At 38.9% G+C, this 15,249-nt stretch overlaps 1 protein-coding gene across 6 annotated transcripts in view; it reads left to right on the top strand.

The window, feature by feature from the left end:
* The first annotated feature begins 2,410 nt into the window (after positions 1-2,410).
* The window catches only part of ATP2B1 (ATPase, Ca++ transporting, plasma membrane 1), a 35,689-nt gene continuing 22,850 nt past the window's right edge, over positions 2,411-15,249 (top strand). For 3 of the 6 annotated variants that reach the window (XM_009870789.1, XM_009870794.1, XM_009870792.1), the window contains exons 1-7: positions 2,411-2,822; positions 7,762-7,959; positions 8,826-9,080; positions 9,161-9,286; positions 9,638-9,781; positions 12,758-12,796; positions 13,897-14,058. In XM_009870789.1, coding sequence (XP_009869091.1) covers positions 2,618-2,822; positions 7,762-7,959; positions 8,826-9,080; positions 9,161-9,286; positions 9,638-9,781; positions 12,758-12,796; positions 13,897-14,058 — 1,129 coding nt within the window. In that variant the 5' untranslated portion in view covers positions 2,411-2,617. The remainder of the gene's footprint in view (positions 2,823-7,761; positions 7,960-8,825; positions 9,081-9,160; positions 9,287-9,637; positions 9,782-12,757; positions 12,797-13,896; positions 14,059-15,249) is intronic. The other 3 variants (XM_009870790.1, XM_009870793.1, XM_009870791.1) reach the window with 2 other exon arrangements.

Raw genomic sequence — 15,249 nt, 5'->3', positions numbered from 1 at the left:
TTTTTTACGATTTGGAACAAAACTGTTACTCAGTATTCAGAATTTGAAGAGTCTTCAAGCTGTTTCTCTCAATTTTCCACAGCTGTTTCCTGACGTGGATGTGCCAAATAGTCTATAACACTGCTAGAGCTGATCTGCAGTACTGTACTGCTTTTGTAGTCTTAATATAAGCTTATTGAACTTGTCTCTGAACCCTTGGGTTCATTTAGTGCGTTAGGACAACATTGAGGTACTTCAGAACATCTGAGAACCCCTTTCAGTATAAACGGTTAGTAATAGCTAATCACTGGACTATTATTTCTAAACAAATGGATCTAGATGCATAGAGACGATAGAACTGGAGTGCAAAGCACAGTGTGAGCTATGATTAAGCAATGTTGTTGCTCTTGAGATTACTTGTACATGAAAGCAAGTCTTGTCCTGACCCAGCAGTATCAAAGCTTTTGAATGCCAAGTGAGCAGTGTCTAGAGCTGCAGCTTTTTCTAACCTCACGTGTGTACTTGGATTTAGGTGTATTTGGGCCTGAAGTGCAGGGCTTCTTCTGCTAGAGGCTTCAGCAGAGCTTTTCTTAATTAAAATTGAAACTAGTTTGATGTAATTAGTTATAGGGTGTTCTGCTTGGTCTATTTTTGCTTAATTGCCAGCTGCAGCATCTTCTCCATAGCTATACAAATTCATTTGCCTGATCTGCTGCTTGTTACACTGTCATAGCTTATGATCAGATGCCAACTGATAAATCCTTCTAGGCTGCCTGTTGGCCAACAGCTGGAGCCTTTGGGTGTTAGATAAAGATGTGATATGGCTTTAAAGAATCTTCTTTCATACGTGATTTGCATGAATTTCTTCACTTAAAAGGTACTCTGGCAGAACATGTGATAGTCAGCTGAACAATGTGTGTTAATCAAAACTGCATCCTAGCATGCAAACTACGGCCATCATCATGGACTCTTCAACTGTTTGTTTTTTCTTGTGGGTTTTAGTTTGGATTTTTTTTGTGAGCAACAGAGGAAATGATGAAGACTTAAAGTGGGTTTTTGAATTGGCACCCCTTGTTGATGGTATCAAATATTGAAGTTTTGTGCACATGAATACTGATTGCTTTAGCTTTTTGCCGCTCTTCAGAAAACAGACCTGGAAAGTGCTTTTCTCTGTCTTCTAGTAATAGGAAGAGAAGAGTTGTAGTTCTGCTGGAGATGGGTCTGTCACTTCTGCTCAGATGACATCGCTTCAGTGTCTTTCAGCATCAGTTGTCTTCAGTGCAATTATAGTCCTGTGCCACAATGCTTGAAACAGTAGATTGACTATAGCTCAAGCTGATTGCTTCGAGCAGAGAACTGAGACTTTCCTGGAACTGAGACCTTAAATTTCTGATAATTAAGTGCTTATACTTGGACTTCAACATAGGCACAGTGGTTCAGCTGTACAGTCCTCTAAAACTGGTAGAGCAATAGCCTGAAATATTTGCTGTTTGACTTTTTGCCTTCGTAAAGCAATGCAACTAGTGGTAACCACTTGCCTGTGCTAGGCAAGATGTGTCAGCTGAGCAGCAATTAAATGTAGAGTGCCTGTGCAGGTTAAGAGTCCCGTGGACAGATGTTAATTTCTCAGCTACAATGCTCTGATAATCAGATGGAAGAGCTGCTCTTAGTCTCCCTATCGCTTTCTGTAGGAAGGCGATATTGTGCAATTTTCCCCTTTGTTCAAAGAATTAAATGCAGATAATGTGGGAGGCCGAAGTTGTGATGAAATGGGCTAGAGGGAGTCTAAAACTGTTTGGACATGAAAAGGCATTAAGACCCAGGTCTGCCTGAAGGTGTACTCCTGCTTAGACTACAGAAGTATTTCCTGCATGGGCTATCTTAGTGCCGAAATTGTTTTCCGTGTGATTTGCGCAAATGAATTCATAGGAACGCAGGGTCCCTTCCAGCCTAGGCCATTCTGTGAACACATGAAAGCTTGCTCATCCCAAATGCTGAGGTGTGAAAGCTTTGGTGAGAAGTCAGGAATTTTTAACTTGGGCATGTTCTTACCCCCTGTGGCATCAGTGGTGGATGCTCCAAACTCTGTTTCCCTGGAGATGGATTTACATGCAGGTGTTTTTAAAGGTTTTTCCCTTGATGATGAGCCATGTGGGTATGCCAAGCAAAAATGCACGGCTTAAAGGCAACAGCTATTCTAAGAAGTTAAAGATTTAAGAAAGTATAGTAATGTGAGGTTATTTTGGGACATCCATTTTAGGCCTTGTCACTCTTGCCAGCTGGATACTAACTAAAAATATTGTGGGAAGTACGAAGAAATTGTTCTTAAGAAGAAATTTGTTCTGTAACCTCAATATGAAGAGTAGCGTTGTCTTACAATGTATGTGAGTACGACTGTTATGTAACTGAATGTGTGTTTATTTTTTCCCTAGACTGTACATGTCATTTGGCTTGGGGAACAGAACGCGCCATGGGACAACCTCAAAGATACCTCTCCAGGCGGGGTCTCTTACTTGGGTGATGTGTCTGCTCTCCTGACTGTCTTCATACCCAAAGGATTTATTTCCCTTCTGGAAATATTTTAAGTTGAAATCTTGTTCCTTGCTGGAAACTGTCTGCACTAAAGACTGCACGCATCATGGGTGATATGGCAAACAACTCGGTTGCATACAGTAGCGTAAAAAATGCTGTGAAAGAAACTAATCATGGAGATTTTGGAGTTACTCTTGCAGAGCTCCGTTCTCTTATGGAACTTCGAGCTACAGATGCACTGCATAAAATACAGGAATGCTATGGAGATGTACATGGTATCTGTACCAAATTGAAAACTTCACCAAATGAAGGTAAGTCAATTTTAACACTATTATTGAGGAAACTCCATTTAGAAAAAAACTTAGTCAAGCAAACCACTTTTTTTGTTATAATATAACCAAGTTTATATGTCATTTGCCATTATAAAATATTACTTTTTACTCCTGTAAGGTAGAGGTATGCAATAGTAATAAATTAAATTTTTTCAGTGGGTCTAACTATATACAAGATGTTGAATTAGTGGTGAAGTTGTACTTTGGAATAAAGTTCCTTGACATAGGCATCTATATATGAAATAGCAATGCAACATAGCAAAGTTTAACTTACTGTGAAATTAAGTTTTGTGAATAGCTCTTATGATCTGTAGTTCACATTTCAGATCATACTGTTGTAGAACACAAGATTTTAATAGTCTAATGCAGGGCTTATTAATGCTTCTGTGTTGCTACCTAGTTCTCGTATCCCTAATGCAACTGTTTTTTAAAGCTGGTGACATCTGTTTTCTATTTGTAATACACTGAATTCTAAATAGCAGAATCTAGTTTTAAAATCTATATTTCTGTAGATTTCATCTCATCTATATAAGATAACTGTCCCTGCAGCTTTAGGTGCTAAGGGGTGCTGTCACTCAGTAGAACGTTTGCAAAATGATCACACAGTTGTCTTCTCTAGAAATAAGCATCTTTAAAGAAGTCTTTGCCATGTTGGACTTAATGTTATTCTGTGAAATGTGCCTACCTGATGCTAAAGCTCTCTAGAGTTATTATACCAAGATAGACTGTACAAATATGAAGAAGGAAATAAATGTGTCAAGTCTCCTTCCCGAGAGCTCTCCAGAAATTTTTCTTAAGATCTGATCCGTTCTTACTACTTTCTTCCAATGTAATGAAAACTATAACTTAGGAAAGATGAGTTATATTGCTTAAGATATGTAAACTGTAGTATCCTGTACAAATGTTTTTCCATATTTTTATCTAATGTTAATTCCAACTTAATGTGAAGTTCTGCTGTTGGTGATGATCTAGAAATACAAAGTTTTTGACAAATTGAGGTGTCGCAGTGATTAAGCACTTGCATAGCTTTTAACCAATGTGGTGTCAAGTTGGTGGCAGTAAAGTACCTGCTATCTTAATTCTGGAGAGCTGTTGCTTTCTGTTCTTCAGAAATGTATGGAAAGGTTTTGTCTTCTTGGATCAAGAACAGTCACCTAATGCCGTAAGGTATCTCTGGGTACATCTGTATTTAGCATGTTTTGACTTGATCTGCTTTTGAAGCCAGACTCCTGATTCCCAGGCTCCTGAAATTATTTTGGTACATGAACTGGGGTTCCTCTTACCAAACTGAAAGCAGCCAGCTCTCATGCCTGACTTGCCAGGGAATGGGAGTAGACCAGTTTTAGGCCAAAGGAAAAAAAATGGGTAAAACACGAGGAGTTCAAACTCTTTTTTCCTTGGCATCAATGGACTTGTGAAGTTTAGTGCGTGCTTGTGAAGCTCTGCTGAGTACAAGCAGTGTAACCTTTTAGGTAGGAGCAGCAGGCTCTGGTTACCCCGTTGAACTTTGCGTAGTATTGAAAAGTCATTTCCTTTCATAGTGAAAAGGGTTCTAGTTTTCTACAATCAGGAACTGGTCTTGGGTGTTGAATCCTGTTTTACAGCGATCTGCAAGTTTTAAGGGCCCGTTAGCAATGCAGGCAATTGTAGATGGCCACGATGCGCTAAGCACCAAATACCTGGTGTACTGCAGGACCCACTTTGTGTCCCTTAGTGTAATAAGCAAGTTAACACATGGGAATGGTGAGTCTCGGTGTACGAAAACTAGGAAGGGTTAGATGCCCTTTGCTGCAGATTGATTCTGCTGTACTGAGGACTGTGTGGCCTTTACTTTTCAAAATGATCTGACATTTAGCTGTACTGCCCTGCAATCAGTTAAATACAATCGCTGGCTTGATAAAAGGGCGCCCTCTTTTTTCTGAAGTGTGAGAGCAGCTCATAAACACAGCAAGACCTCAGCAGTTGGACATGATAATTAGCTCAGAAAAGGTTAAGTAAGATGAGTTAGAGTAATGTCGTCTACCAAGGTGTCATTTTGGCTCTAAATCACTACAGGAACCTTTAGAGAGCCAGCCTTTCTGTCAGGTAAGCTGCTGTAAATTTCTTGGAGGTACTAGAGAGCTCATGTAAAAGCAGAACTAGGTCTCCTCTTTTGTCAAATGCAACTTGTAAGTATAGAAATGGAGACATTTCTACTGGAGAAAATCTAGGCAAGATCTCTGTAGAAAACCACCATGTATTACACTGGCTCTAAAAACTCATGTGTACACCTTGCGCATGTTCAGGAGCTTTCTTTGTGATATGAAATGTTGACTTGGATAATTATCAGTGGCTTCACAGCAAAAGTACAGGTAGTTCCAGAATGCTACTCAGTGGATGAGTTCATCTTGTACAATTTCTTGCTTTGAAGTTGTTGACAATGTAAGGCAGTGCCTATTTTCAGCCAAAATGTGGATCATACCTACCTAATTTGAAATGAGAAATGGGAACTGCCTTTTACAAGTGTTACTAAAAAAAGACTAAGACTTTACTGCTTGGTGTATTTAATGTTTATTATGTCATTTACATGCATGCAAATGTTAGTAGCAGAAGTCCTTCCTAATATCTGCAATAGCAAAAGTCTCTCCTGTATGCTGGAGAGATGCAGCACCATTGATATTTCCACAGGTCTACATAGAATCCTAGAACAGAATCATAGAATGCGTTGGGTTGGAAGGGACCTCTAAAGGTCATCTAGTCCAACCCCCCTGCAGTAATCAGGGACATATTTAGATCATAATTTTGATTGCCTAGTAACTTCTACTTCCAGATTTCTAATAAAAATGTGTATGTGAAGCTTTAACTAGTCCCTTGCTTAGTATTTTTCAAACTTAAGCCCAAATAACATAATTACCCTAGTTAAGATACATAATGAACAACATAATGGTAGGACTTTCCACCTCAGGGCTGTAGATCGGGAACTATGAAATTGCCAGCTGTGTGGTAAATGTAGCAAGTTCAGTAATGGTGCCTCATGTATTATGGCAGATACTAAAAATACAAATGCTTTTTGTCTTTGCTAGGCTTATTTGCTAATCTTCACTAAGTGGTTCTCATAGGAGCTTGACTTTGTATATATAGCCTTGTTGGAAAACGTTTTTCCTTCTTCAAAGCCTGTTGCTGCATATTTCTGATGTTCTGCATCCTGGTGTCCTGTGAAGGGAGGAGGAAGGTGGTGCTGCTGACATTACATAAATAATCTTCTGAACTCTGTCGTGCTGAAAGGAAGAAAGAAAGGCTGTCTGTTGCAAAATAGCAATGTGGTTCGGCCTTTTGGAATGGCCAAGCTGTCCTGAGTTTTCTCTAGATCCTCTTTTATAGTATGATTTCAGAATGGTCTTGCAGTGCTCTGAGAGTTGAAAGTGAAAGTAAGCACCTCGAAGCTTGAACTTCAAGAAGTTTAGTGTTGTGGCTAAACAGTAGAATTGTTGCTTTGTATTAAACCTCCAAAGCTGTGAATTCAAGGTGAATCTGAGTATTAGAATAAATGTGATGACATACACTAAGAGTATGGCCATTTTTTTTTTCAACTTTGAAAATACCTGCACGTAATATTTTGCTTTTCAGTCAAGTGGTTACATAGCAGGTGTTAGTATTTAAAACTGAGCTTTGTACTGCAGTAGTCTTGGCAAAGTGTCTTAAAATATCATGTGATGTAGAACTAGGAAATGTCTGTTGGAGGTGTTAAATACCCCACTTATTATGAAAGCGGTTACAGTGGTTGATGTTCTTATTGATTGCCTAGTGTGTTTGCAATGCCTTTGTCACTAGGCAGTTAGGTTAACTACTAAAAAAAAACCACCAAAACCAACCTGCTACTAGGAAAATTGCTATCTTTAAGCAGGAGCAATATTGTTGAAGGATCCAGAGGTTTGCTCTGAATGTGGCTGGATGTTTGGCCATTTTGCTTTGGAAAATGAGCTGGTGGTTGAAATTCTGCATGAAATGTTAGGGAGCTGGAAACGGTTGAAGGAAGAAACAGGAGGTGTACTTATCAAGGACTTTGAGTGCATGACCTTGCAGTGAATATACTTGATATTCTTTTGTTCGTAAGGACTTGGTAACTCTTGAAGCACACAGTGCCTTTTAGTGAAGGCCCCTCACTCTTGCTCTCATCCCTCACAGATTGTACAGGAGTTGAGAGAGAGGACTCTGAAAGAAATGTGCCATATAGGAAAGAAGATAGGTACAAAACTGAGGTGACAGACGCTACACAGTGCTAAATATGGTCTCTGTCTGTGAGAGGAGAAAGAACGTGAAGCTTCAGAAGAGCAAACAACTGCTGTCCAGGCAGAAGCAGCATCATTGAGTGGCTGCACATGATGCCTGGAGAGCTTCATCAGCTTTTAATAGTATTTTATAGGATAATTAAATAATACAGAAATATAATATTTATAGTATTTTATATTATTAATTATGTTAAACATTTCATTATAAATGTTACATTAATTGTAGGATCCTAGGATGTAGAATCCCTACAGTGGGAACCAGAGCTGGCTTCACAGGCTGTGGTCTTGCTAAAGCTGCGTGGTGCTACTCAGTCTCGATAGTAGTAACTCTACTAATGGTCTTGTCTTACAAACTTGTTTACTTTGTACAAAGGTATGTCTGTTACTATTACTCTGTTGCTATTCTATGTTAAGTGCAAGTAGGTAGACCGTCAGCTTACTTTATATTGGCCATGTGTGAATTATAAAATATAGCTGGTTTTCTATATAGTGACTCTGATTTGAGGAATTTTTTTTATTTGAGATAAGGCTTTTCAGTATTATTACTGAAATATGGAGTGGGACTTGACTTCATGAATGGGAAACCTCAATCACTTCTAATGTGAGGGTGAAATGCAAATTGTCACTAACTTTGTTTTATTATTAAATAGGTTTAAGTGGAAATCCAGCAGATATAGAAAGGAGAGAAGCAGTTTTTGGGAAGAACTTTATACCTCCTAAAAAGCCAAAAACATTTCTTCAGTTAGTATGGGAAGCACTACAGGATGTTACATTAATTATATTAGAAATTGCAGCTGTAGTATCCTTGGGCCTTTCTTTTTACCAGCCTCCAGGAGGAAATGAATCACGTAAGTAACTTTTTTGAAAAGTAGGTATCTATCTCTATTATACTACTGACTTTCCTGGTTCAGCATGCTTATACTGTCAAGCTGACAGGAGACAGTAAGTCACTGGTAAAGCAGCTTATTGTTCCTTATTGAGAGAACACTACTAAAACTCTAGCTTGCCTTAAAAGGGCAACATATGATTTCCCTGGTCATGATCGGGTATAATTTTGACCGAAATAATGCCAAAGGTAAAGCACAAGCAGCAGGAACAAGGACTTGTGTTAGATTCAGTCATTTTTCTGTGAGAGTTTTTTCAGCTTGGCCTCAAATATTTAAGCAATTTGTAATTTGCGGTCATGTGCTTTCTTTGGGGAGTCAGCAAGTCTTAAATTTTCCTTGATTTGCAATATGACACTGGTAACTTTCTAATTTAAGAAATGAGGCTATATTTATAGTTCTAAACGGAAAAGGAAGGAATCTGGCCTTCACTGAACTCGGTTTTGACTACAATATCTGGCTTATTAAAATAAGAATGAAATGGGAAATGCTGGGAAAGCTGAAGGTGTTAAACTAATTGCCTGGCATTTTTATGCTATTATTTACCAAGGTAATAAGGACAGGTAACTTTCTATATCAACTTCTCTCATGTTCAGAAAAGTAGGAATGTAAATTCTAGGTGGTTTGACTTCCTTGAGCTGCTCTAGCTTTCAGGTTCTTTTGCTTCTTTGTTTATTACCTTTGCTGAAAATAAACATAAAATCGCAGAGAAGACTAGCACAGAAAAATGATTAGCGACTATCATTAGTTTCTTCTGTTTGACAAGACTTTTTGTTGTTGAAATAACTATCTGCATGAACTTTCTTAAATCTAAAACCTGTTTTCTGCAGTATGTGGATCAGTAAATGTTGGTGAAGAAGAGGAGGAATCTGAAGCAGGTTGGATTGAAGGAGCAGCAATCCTCCTATCTGTAGTTTGTGTGGTATTAGTAACAGCTTTCAATGACTGGAGTAAAGAGAAACAGTTTCGAGGATTGCAGAGCCGTATTGAACAAGAACAGAAATTCACAGTCATCAGAGGTGGCCAAGTCATCCAAATACCAGTAGCTGACATAATTGTTGGAGATATTGCACAAGTGAAATATGGTAAACATATTTTTAAAGTTGAACTTTCTTTTATTTTTTAAAAAGGAACTGCAGTCAACATACCCAGTGATCTCTTGTAGGTGATCTTTTACCGGCTGATGGTGTACTCATTCAAGGAAATGACCTCAAAATTGATGAAAGCTCGCTGACTGGAGAATCTGATCATGTTAAGAAATCTCTGGACAGGGACCCTATGCTGTTGTCAGGTGTGTAACATTTGACAGTTCTTGAAGAAAATAGTTTGTTTCTGGGGGTAACTGGTTATTTAGGATTTTGAAGTTAAAATCTGGCAAGCTGGCCCTTATCTAGGCTGACTCCTAGAAGTATCCAAAACCAGCACTACGAGTACAAAACTTTTGTTCAAGTGAGCAGAATCTTAAAACTGCCAAAATCTTATGGTTTTATTTTCCAGATAGTTTTGGCTCTGGGGGAACATAGTGGTGTATATTTATATATGTCTTTCAGTTTTGTCACCATGAAGTTTGAGAACTCTTTTCCTTTGTGTCCTGCTGTATGACTGCATAAGTCTTAGTGGAAAACCTGGTTAAATCTTTCAGGTACACATGTGATGGAAGGCTCTGGAAGAATGGTAGTTACTGCTGTAGGTGTGAACTCTCAGACTGGAATCATCTTTACGCTACTTGGGGCTGGAGGAGATGATGAAGAGAAGGAGAAGGAAAAAGAGAAAAAGGACAAAAAAAGTAGGCATAATAATCTTGAATCCCTGGGGAGGGAGGGGTGAACTCCTAAATGTTGCTTTATAACAACATATTCTAGTCATTTGGAGCCAGAAATATTTTGTAAACCTTATCCTTTCAGTAGATTTCACAGAAAAAACAACTCGGATCCTGTGGCCTGAGACTACAGCTCTGCTCTTGTGTGGATTTTTAATTAAACTTAAAATATTGATCAGTTAGAGGATCTAGTTCTGCTTTAGACAGATAGTGTCCGGTATGATCTTCTGTGACACTTGAAAGAGAGAAGCTTGTATCATTGATACTGCTGAGTCCGTGGATATCTTAAGTATAGACTGATTTTTGATGAGCAGAGAGCTGCTTCTGCCACTCCTTCTAGAGGTGAAACTCTCAGAGGAGCACACAAGGCAAATACCTAGTGGCACTTTTCTGTAAACTTTATTTTTGAAGGGATGAGCGTTTTGGAGCCTTTCTGTGAAGTGTCAGATGTGCTTTCTATTGATACTGCTGAGTCCGTGGATATCTTAAGTATAGACTGATTTTTGATGAGCAGAGAGCTGCTTCTGCCACTCCTTCTAGAGGTGAAACTCTCAGAGGAGCACACAAGGCAAATACCTAGTGGCACTTTTCTGTAAACTTTATTTTTGAAGGGATGAGCGTTTTGGAGCCTTTCTGTGAAGTGTCAAATGTGCTTTATTTTTATTCTGAAGGACCTGCTCAGTAGCTGGAATTATAAGGTCACTTATGTAAGCCATAGACTTTATCCTGAGAATCAAAGCTTAGAAATGTTAACCAGCAATGTTTTGATACTAGCCTTCACAAGATATATTGAGGACTGAGCTACGCAGCAGCAAAAAATTTTGTAGAAACTGTTGTGAGGTCTACTGAATGAGACTGAGTCTGAGGATTCTTCACAGAAAAATACACTTTTTCCATCAGAGTAATATGAAACAGTAGTGGAAAGTCATACAGAAATGTGCTTAGGAATTTCAGTAGCCTTCAAACTGAAGAGGCAATTGTAGAAATATGTGCTCTGTGCAGGAATTAGCATTGAATTGTGTTTTTTGTATTGTGCTAATCTACAAATACTTTACAATTCTGCCCTTTCTTGAAAGTACTTGCCCTTTCTTGAAGTACTAAGTTTCTCCAGAGTGAGTTAGAAGAATTGTTACAAGAATTATTGAAAGTTCAAAATCAGTTTCAAGCTCAAGCATGGCAGTGAAAAGTTGACCTGCAAGACTTCCAGGGATTAGTGTGGAACAGTTTCCATCCATTGCTCTTTTAAGGAAGAAGTAAGCAACAGTACCAGCTGCTACAGAATATATAGAGAAGATTGTAGCTTTTATTAATGTTCTGCCAGCATTCGTTGTTCTATAAGCAGAAGTCTTTTTGACAAGTACTGTTTTGGTGTATCCTAGGGACTGACCACTTCTTTTGTGGGTTTTTATTTTTATTCGTTGTTTGCTTTTTGTGGGTTTCTTTTTTTTCCCAAGAGTGACAGCTTCATCTTTTCCTAAAGTTAGGTGCATGATAAGATTCTCCTTGGTAAAACTCAGGTTAAACTAAATTACCTTCTCTGTGAATGTTAAGGAGATTAAAGTGGTTATTTTTAGTTGGCTGTGTATAGCTTGGTTTGGAGTGAATGCAAATGTATGTATAAGGACTTAGAAGTAACTCAAGTGTAAAACTTCACTTTTGTAAGAGGGAACGGGAACTAGGAAAGAACAAATACTAAATTAGGACACAATAATGAGTTCTTAAGAAGTCTGAAGTGGCATCTTCTGGAGAAGGGGAATATACCTTTTTTCTCCTCAGCTATTTTGAGGAAGCTTGGGGGAAAATATATGTAGAAATCAGCCTAAGTCTACACTGGTGATGGAGATATTAAATGTCATGCTAGACAGACTGCTTGATAATTTGATTTTCTTCTACCTGAGTACTCATAGATTTCAGTTTAAATAACCGAAGACCAAAGACTTAATGAATTATCAGCAATACTGAAAAATACTGAGTTTTTCTCTAACTTCTTCAATTTTGTGCTTTCATTCCAGGTTTTTACAAATAGTAACTATAACCCTTGCTTTCTCTACTTATGAGAAAAGCTTGTCACTTGCCAAGGTAGTATCTAAACTTTTCAACCTGAAAACCTAAACCAAAAAGGCAATGTGCTCCCCTGCCTCAATAAACTACATACAATATGTCAGTCTTCTAGTTACCTTTAATGTTTCACTCATTAATTGATTTGGTTATTTCACTGTCCTTCTTCATGATCTCTTGTTGAACTCCGTTTCTGAACAGAGCTAGGAGTGATATTTTATTTTGAACTTGAACTATTCTCTTAGTGGTGTGATACTGGTGTGTTGCCAACAGATTATGCTCATGCTTGCGTAAATAGGGTTAGCATAGATCCAGTAATCCAGCGCTGTACCTCTATTAAGCTTTGGTGTGGATTTATAAATATTTTATACTACAGTAGCTTCTGCAGTGTTGTATAAAAGCACTGATTTTGGAAATGAAATCCTTCAGTTCGTTAACAGTACTAGTCAGATACAGTTGCTAAGTGTCAGAAGAGCTGAGAGCAAGACTGAGGCCACCAGAATCACTTTAGTGGAGCAAATCTCTTTCCTAGAAAAACACTTGGGCAAGCCTTTTAAGAACTTTCCTCACTTGTAATAAATGCCCGTATCAGTAATTCATGCAAACTTAACTATGGCAGCGTAAGACTGCGGCAGTGTCCTGAGGGAAAAGTCTCCAAAATGGATGTAAGCAGTTTCTGTGAGTTATACGTTTAAAGCCTCAGTTATGTCAGCCCTGCCTCCAGTTTGATCTAAACTGGGGTTTTTTTGGTTTTGTTTTTTTTTTTTGGTTAATTGCAATTGCTTGTTTAAGCTTATGGTAATGTATGCATTATATATAAACATAAACACTTAAATGAACTCTGCATAGCCAATTTAAAACACATCTTTTTCCCCTCTTGGACAGGTAAAAAGCAAGATGGAGCTGTTGAAAACCGTAACAAAGGTAAATGCAGATTCTCCCTATTTTCGGAGAATGTTTGTAATGAATATATACTTCTCTGTGAAACAGCATATTGATTATCTAGATCCAAAGTGCATGTGCTAAAGATGACATAAATGAATCTGCCCAAAGCAAATGCTTAAGTGAGCTTAGTAGTCTGAGGATGGTGAGATACAACAAAAATAAACTTTTCTAGTGATTTTCAAGCTATCTTGTTGAGGTGAGGTAACACTGACTGGCTGCCAGATGCCCACCCAGCTGCTATCTCTCTCCTCCTCCTCAGCAGCATGGGTCAGAAAGTAGGATGAAAACTTGTGGGTTGAGGAAAGGACAGGGAGGTCACTCACTCACTGTCTTAATAGGCGAAACAGACTCGACTTGTTGAAGGTTGATTTATTGCCAATTAAAAATAGAGTAGGATGGTGAGAAACAAAAACAAGTAAACTTGCCTTCCCTCCAGCCTCCCTTGCTTCTGTGTTCAACTTCATTTCTGATTCCTCTGCCTCCTTCTTCTGAGGAGTGCAGGCAGATGAGGAATTTGGGTTTTGGTCAGTTCATCACACGTTTTCTCTGGTACTTCTTTGTCCTCACACTTGTCCCCTGCTCCGTCGTGGGGGCTCTCCTCTGGGATACGGTCCTTCATAAACTTCGCCAGTGTATGTCCTTTCCATGAGGTACAGTCCTTCAGGAACAGACCGCACAAGCAAGGGTCTCCCACAGGCCACAGCTACTGGTGGGACCCTCCTCTGGCACAGGTCCTTCAGAGGCTGCAGCCTCCTTCAAGGCACGGCCATGCTGTGGCATGAGGTCCTCCATGGCTCCACAGTGAATATCTGCTTCACTGTGGTCCTCCCTGAGCTGCAGGGGGACAACCTGCCCCGCCATGGTCTTATCCATGGGCTGCAACTGCCCTGCTCCCAGCACTTGGGCACCTACACCCAATACACTAATTTTTAAACATTCATGTGTAGTACGGCACCTCTGGCTACAAGGTAGTATGCACTACTGGTGTTCAGTGGGATCTGGTGTTATTAACGTTTTTAAATATCATTGATTTTGGGCACTTCCCAATGTCTAAACTTTATTTGATTTTTAACTTATAGCTAAAGCTCAGGATGGTGCAGCCATGGAAATGCAACCCCTGAAGAGCGAGGATGGTGGGGATGGAGATGAGAAAGACAAGAAGAGATCAAACTTGCCAAAGAAAGAAAAGTCAGTTCTTCAAGGCAAGCTTACAAAGCTCGCAGTTCAGATTGGCAAAGCAGGTATGATGTATCAGTACCCTCTTTATGTTGATGTCACCCATTTGAAGAAAGTTGGAATGTGCATAGTTTGTGAGGGGTAGCCTAAGTAGCTAGGCTTGACCAGTTTGATTATTTTAAGTGCAAAATTCCAGTGCATGCAAGTATGCCTTTTTACTTGAGTATGCTGATGGCTTCTCAAACCCTATCATGGGGAGAGCTTTTATTTTTCCTCAATTTAAATAGATTCAGGCTTTATCAGAGCATCAGCTTCTGGGAGAGACGATTCCAAATTCAGAATGTTGTCCAATGATTACAAAAGATGGTTTTCGACAAGATACGGTATTTAGTGATGTGGCTAGAGAAGTCTGGAAAATATGGTAGGCTTGACCACGTTATCTCTGGTATTTCCAGAGGATTTGGAATTTCCACTTAACCTATGCCTTGCTGATGTGTAAGATTTTTACTGACTTCCTACTGTCCTTTAGCTTCTATACTCTTCTGTTGGCTAATAGTCAGCTGACTTGTCAAAACATTTGGGAAACTGTTGTTTCTTGAAAATAAATGAAAACAAAGTAAATAAAACAGCAATGAATCTCAATGTTAGGCTGTATTATCAAGTATGTAGAGGTTTGATTCAAATATTTTGGGATTTATGTTGATGCACATAGAATTGTTGAAAGATTTAGACTACAAGGAACATTTAGAAGTCCGCAGCTCAAAAAGGGCTGACTACAGCATCTGTCTCATAAGATATTTATGGTGTGAGGACGAAGCAATTAAGCTTTTAGCTTTAGGATTTCATAATTATGTATAGCAATGCTAATTTTTCAGAGAAACTTCTACTAAGAAATGGTGAATAAAGGTTCTGTGGTATGTTTAGTCTAAAATGCTGTTCTTGCCAAACAAAATTTTCACGTCTTCTATAAGGAAGGGCTCTTGTTGATGCACCTTTTGACTCACTGTAACTCCCTGTGCACCCTGAATTCTAATCTACTTCATGTGTGCATTTTTCTGTTATGCTGCTTTGATGGTGCACACACTGAAGTATCTGTCTATAAAGAGCTGGCACTTCAGTGATTTCTGTTCCTCTATTCCAGCCAGGTCCGTTTTCCTTCAGTGTTTTCAGGGGTGTCTTAAGTGTGCCGCTCAGCTTGTTAACAGCACTTCTGATTTTTCTTCCCAGTTACTCTCAGTTCATTGAACACTGCTTAC

The sequence above is a fragment of the Apaloderma vittatum genome, unplaced genomic scaffold (genome assembly GCF_000703405.1).
Source record: "Apaloderma vittatum isolate BGI_N311 unplaced genomic scaffold, ASM70340v1 scaffold5096, whole genome shotgun sequence".
NCBI lineage: Eukaryota > Metazoa > Chordata > Aves > Trogoniformes > Trogonidae > Apaloderma > Apaloderma vittatum.
Note: the sequence above shows the minus strand (reverse complement) of the source record. Positions and strands in the feature narration are given on the sequence as shown.